At 58.2% G+C, this 5,908-nt stretch overlaps 1 protein-coding gene across 1 annotated transcript; it reads left to right on the top strand.

Annotated features, from left to right (window-relative positions):
- Positions 1–445: 445 nt before the first annotated feature.
- LOC144256215 (CMRF-35-like molecule 4) lies at positions 446–5,623 on the top strand. The gene is made up of 4 exons (XM_077801296.1): positions 446–506; positions 3,923–4,258; positions 4,853–5,012; positions 5,479–5,623. The coding sequence occupies exons 1-4, from the start codon at positions 446–448 to the stop codon at positions 5,621–5,623; spliced, it is 702 nt and encodes a 233-aa protein (XP_077657422.1).
- Positions 5,624–5,908: the final 285 nt, after the last annotated feature.

Here is a 5,908-nt window from a genome sequence, read left to right as displayed (position 1 = left end):
TGGGCTCATGGAGGGGCAGTCCAGGTTGGCCTCCCGCGGGGCAGGCCCAGTGCTGCAGACTCGGGCTCTGTGTGCCCCTCCCACTGGTGACATCCTGACCACAAGGAGAAGAGGAGGAGTGACAGGGCCAGAAGGAAGCCTGGCCCTGCAGGCCTGGGGTGAGGGCAGTCCTGCCACCTTGGGGACAGGCGGGTCCCATCCACCACACCTTCTCCTCCCAGGCTTTCCTAGGACAGCACAAGCCCAGGGCCACCTTGGGAGCTGCTTGGCCCCTGAACCTTCTCCATTTTGTCCCCAGCCCCAGGAACAGACTAAAGAGGACAAGCGGGAAGCAGCCGCCCCAGAGAAAAGCAGAAGTGGGAGCCCTGGAGACTGACCTCCCCAGGGGGCTGGAGCCTGGGTCCTGTGGGGCCTGGTGCCCGGCGGTGACATCTGTGCAGGAGAAATGAGCCCCAGGGGCCTGATGGCCTGGCCACCCTTGGCTCTGCTGCTTCTCTGGCTCCCAGGTGAGGGCCTCTGTCCAGGGAGGGTCTGCAGAAGGGAGGGAAGGCAGGAGGGGGGCCAGGAGGCCTCACAGAGGAGCCCCAGCTGCACGTCTCTGTGCAGACGCAGAATGGGGTGCGCTGTGTCCACGATGTAAGATGGACTCGCCAAACACCACACCCCTGGGAGGGAAGGGGCAGGGGCTCCCCTGAGCCCACCTGACCTGGGAGGAGCCAGCGTGCTGTCCAGGGAAAGGGTGCTGCCCAGGGGGGCCCTGAGAGAGGTCTGGGGGAACAGGACAGGGGGAGCAGGGCGGGTGGACGGGGGTGGGGTGGAGAGGGCACAGAGCACACCTGGGGCCTGTGTTGGGGAGGCCCCCCAGGTCCACCAGTTTGGGGTACAGAGGAAGGAGGGGACGAGGAGGAGAAGCCTCCATCTCAGGGACAGGTGGGTTCCGCCAGGGCAGCTGGAGGCTGGGTGGGAAGAGTCCTGGTGGGGCCCAGGGGTCAGTGGTCCCCAGGAAGACAGGTGGGGGCAGGAGAGAGGGAAGGGCAGTGGGCAGGGAGAGGGAGGTCGTGGGAGGGCAGGGAGGAGACCTTCTCTGGGCAGAACTCCTGGAGGGCAGAGTCTTCCCAGGCAGGACCAGACCTCCTCAGGCGTCCCCAGCAGCGTCCACCCTGCAGTCTTGGTGAGGCCCAGGACAGGTTTATTTTATTTCATTTATCTTACATGCAGGATATCTTAGAACTTTTGGTTGCTCCTATCAGTTCTGTGCTTTTCCTAGTAGTATTTGCAGAGTAAACACAGCGACTCTGGGGAATGTGGCTTTGTGGATTCACTGGGGCCGGACGTCCGCCCGTGGCCAGCGTCTCTGTTGATTCCCAGGGTCTTCCTGGGTTTTCATGGCATCTGCATGGGCCGAGGACAGGGGGCTCCTCCTGGTACCTGTTTCTCTGTGGGCCCTTCAGCCCAGGCCTGGTGCAGGCCCAATGAGCCTCTGTGGCTGTGCTCATCTGCCTGGCCAGCCTCAGGGGACGATGGCCAGTGGTCCCTATGAGGAGGAGGAAGCCGTCCACTCATATCTGTCCACAAAGCTTCCCTCCCTCTCTCTCCCCCTCCCTCCCTCCCTCTCTCCCTCTCCCTCTGAGGGGGATGTACCCCAGGGCCCTGTGCTGTAGGCAAGGGCTCTACCCTGAGCCCCACTCCAGCCCCCACAGAGCATTAGCACAGCAGCAACAGGCAAGAGAGAGCTTTTCCTGATCTGAGGAGCTGATTTTGTTTCTTCTTTGAACTTCTCAGCTGGTGAATTATAGAAAGAGATTTGGCCCAGGTGGGGTGATGCACACCTGTAACCCACAACTCGGGAGTGTAAGGCAGGGCCATCCAAGTCAAGGCCAGCCTCAGCAGCTTACTGAGTCCCTGTCTCAAAATACAATTTTCAAGGGGCTGGGGATGTGACCTGATGGTCCAGTGTCCCTGGGTTCAATTCCTAGTACCCGTCCCCACGTGCCCACCCATACACAGAGACAGAGTTGGCCAGATTCCGTCTCAGTGTACTATGCTGAGTTCATGAAGAACCTTGCAGGGATTTCCCTGGTTCAGTATTTTCTGTAAAGCTGAGTGAATTGGAGCTGTGTGTGCCTTGAAGGGGTTTTGCTTTTGGTATTGGGGCCTGAGCCCCCAGCCTCAGAGTTGCTGGGGATCACTCTATGCTGCGCCGCATCCTGGCCTGAGGTTTGAGAGAACTGAGAGAACTGTCATCTGTGTGGCTCTGGTCATTCTCTGGGTGGGTGGGGTGGGGGAAGGGGAGGACTCCTTGGTGACTCTCATTAATGTCCATCTGTTTTGAGAAGACCCTCTATTTCTGGCTTAGGTTGGTCATTTGTATTTCCCTAGAAAACAATTCACTTCCTCCAGGTTACAGACCTGTAGAGACTGGGGTGATTTTCCTTTCCCTTGTGCTCTGCCCTCCTCCTCCTCCTCCTCCTCCTCCTCCTCCACTGTGTCCCCTCCTTCTCCTACTCCTCCACTGTGTCCTCCCCCTTTCCTCCTCTTCTTTTCTTCTCTTGACTTTAGGTTTAAGGAGGATTTAGAGCAATCCTGAGAGACAAGACTGGGTGTGGCAGGTGAGGGGGAGGCCACAAGTCAGGGCGAGGAACAAGACCCTGTTGAGGGAGCCAGCAACCCACAACAAGGAGAGGAGGAGACTCGGCAGGTGGGGACAGGAGAGGTGGGAGACAGCATCCTGATGAAAGACGGCTGGGTTGACATTCATTACTAACTACTTAATATGTGCCAATTTTAGTGATTTGTGTTTTTCTGGAAAATCACATTTATCCAGGTTACACATTTATTTATTAAGAGTTTTTGGGCGAGAGGGGTACCAGGGATTGTCTCAGGGACGCTCTGACACTGAGTCACATTCCAAGCTCTATTTTGTATATATATATATATATATATATATATATCTTTTTTTTTTTTTTTTTTTTTTTTAGAGAGAGGGTCTCATTGAGTTGCTTAGCAACTTGCTTTTGCTGAGGCTGGCTTTGAACTTGAGATCCTCCTGCCTCAGCCTCCCGAGCCCCTGATATTAGAGGCATGTGCCATCGCACATAGCCTATAAATTCTACAAAGTCCCCTGTGGGCCCTTAACTCTCTCTACCTGTGACTACTTCCTCTCTCCATTTCTCATTTGGACTAGACAGGGGTTACCTGGTTTTGTGAGGTCGAATCTTATGGAGCTCCAGTTTTCTTGGTCGAGGGCATTGAGCAGCAGCATTTCCTGAGTGTCACTAACATGACCTGCAGACAGTGACAGCCAGGACGGCTCTTTCCCTCCTCCCTCCTTAGTTTCCTGGGGCTGGTGGAGCATGGCCTGCTGCATGCTGGGCAGCCTCTCCACTGACCTGGCCCCATGCTAACATGACCTTCCATGAACCCCCAGATGCCATGTCAGGTTGGCGTGGTCACCCACCCCTTTGTGGCTGGCATCTGAGGTGCAGAGAGGTCAGGCCCTGGCCCTGAGCACACAGAGGATGCAAACTAGAGCTGAGGCCCAAGCCCAGGTTCATCTGAGGCCCCTGTGGCTTCACCTCGGCAGTTGCTACTGAGCTTCTCAGAGAGTGTCCCACCTGTGACAGTGTCACAAGGCCTTCTCTGCAGGGGACCTCACCCCAAGGCTGGGAGGGGCGGTCCTACTGGCCCTGGCAGAGGGATGGAGGAGCTACTGGGCAGCTGTGGGCAGCTGTGCTCTGAGGGTGCAGCCACAGTGGTCTCCCTGTGCCAGGCGCAGCAGGCACTGAAGGGACGAGGAGGAGGTGGGGCCCCTGGGGCTATGCACTCAGGGGTCCCACAGTCCCAGGTCAGGGCTGTGACTCAGGGGTCCCACAGTCTCAGGTCAGGCCTAAGGTCCTGAAGGACTCCAAATTTTGTTTTTCAGACTGTGTTCCTCTGAGTGGCCCCAGCAAGGTGACGGGCACCATGGGAGGATCCCTGACCGTGCAGTGTCACTATGGTGAAGAATTCAAGGACAATGACAAACTGTGGTGCAAAAACTCACTTTTATATTGTTATGATATTGTGAAGACTAGAGGCTCAGAGGGAGAGGTGCGGAGAGGCCGAGTGTCCATCAGCGACCACCCTGCAAACCTCAGCTTCACAGTGACCATGGAGCGCCTCACCCTGGAGGACGCAGGCTCCTATGAGTGCCGGGTGGACACACCATGGCACAAAGGCTTTGACCCCTTCTTCGAAGTTGAGGTGGCTGTGCTGCCAGGTGAGCCCCTCCCACCAGCGCCTGGGCTGCCTGGACCTGGACACCTGGGGCCAGAATCAGAAAGCAGCAGCTGGAGCCTGGGAGGGAGTCCAAGGGGGGAGCAGCCCACAGCCTGCCCAGCCCTGAGGAGCTGCCAATCAGGGAAGGAGGCGGGAGCAGAGCCTGCAGGGGAGAGAGCCAGAGTCCACCCTGGGCCCTGGGGACAGGGACAGGCAGAGCTCTGTGTGGATACCCAGGGCGGAGCAGAGGGGCAGAAGGCCAGGGGGTGCAGTGGGCAGAGGCAGCACAGTGACAAGTTGTCTTTGCAGTTAGATATCCCTGCAGCATGTGGCTGTGATGGGAGGGGGATGAGACCGGGCGTGGGGAGATGACCCCAGGGGTCTCAGGAGGCCATGGCCCTCACAGCAGGACGGAATCAGCCCTGCTGGGGGTGGTATCTGTGTCCTGTACAGAAATGTCCCCAGGGTCCTGGGGAGACTTTGGCCCTGGCCACCACCCGTCCCCTTCCTGAGTGATCATTTGGCATGAAATCAGGCCCAAGGCATCCCCCAGTGGTGGGCGGGTTGCAGGACAGACCTCTGGGTGTCATTGTAGATTTGACACCAGCAACCTCAGGGACACTTACAAGTGTCACGACAGCGAAGACCTTGACAACCACAAGCAGAGTCCAAGCTGCACTGTCCACCAGCCTGGCCACAGAGAGTGCCACCCCTGGTCCCCGGAGCCAGGACCTCCACCATGGGCAGGGCCCAGGGTAAGTGTCCTGTCCCTGACTGGGGTCTTCTCCACGGGGGCTGTGTGGTCACTCGGGGGAGGGAGTCACACCCCTGCTGACCCAGGCCTGCTGACCCTTGGCCCAGGCCCAGGTTGGAAGCTGCCATCTGTGTAACCTGGCTTGGGTCCCTGAGGCCACCACACTGGACCTGCCCCAGGCTTCAAGAGAGTCTCAGACCAAGGCGGGGCTGGCAGAGGGGAGGCAAGTGTCCACCCATGAGGGCTGGGGCTGTCCTGCCAGATGCCCAGAGCCCCACACGCTGTCCTCCTTGGCTCCTCACATGACCCCAACCTGCTCCCATGCTCCCCTCACAGACTGCAAGGAGAGGTTGTGTCACTGTCACATGGGCACAGGTGTGGGGCTGGCTGGGCCTGCGTGACCCCAGAGTCTGGGACTCCCCCTCTAATTTGAGTGGGTCTCTATCTGGGGGCCGTCAACCTCACAGAGAACCTGAGCACATCTGTGACTCCTCAGAACAATGCAAGCAGGCACAGGCCATCTCTGGGGTCAAGGGCTCCCCACCTGACCTCACCTGGGGGGGCAGTTGGCTCCTGGTGCTGACCAGTGCAGTCCATGCAGACCCAGGTTAAGGGCTCTGACCCCAGGACCCCACAGGAGACACCAGCTCACTTTGGGGCAGCCCAGGTCCCAGCACTTGTGACAACTGGCTGCAAACGTGGGGCTCCCGAGGCCCCTGGGGTCAGTGATCCACAGACTCAGAGTCTGTACAAAATACCTAAGAATACGGCCTTTCCCTCCGTAGAAAGACATGGGGGAGGAGAGCGTGCTCTGGGTGATTCCAGGATTCAGAATAGAGTGTCTATGTGTGCACAGACCTTTGTGAAAGCAGGCTTCTGGTGTGTGTGTGTGCATAT

This window comes from Urocitellus parryii, chromosome 7 (assembly GCF_045843805.1).
Source record: "Urocitellus parryii isolate mUroPar1 chromosome 7, mUroPar1.hap1, whole genome shotgun sequence".
Taxonomy (NCBI): Eukaryota; Metazoa; Chordata; class Mammalia; order Rodentia; family Sciuridae; genus Urocitellus; species Urocitellus parryii.
The sequence above is the reverse complement of the archived record's forward strand: the minus strand, read 5'-3'. Positions and strand labels throughout refer to the sequence as shown.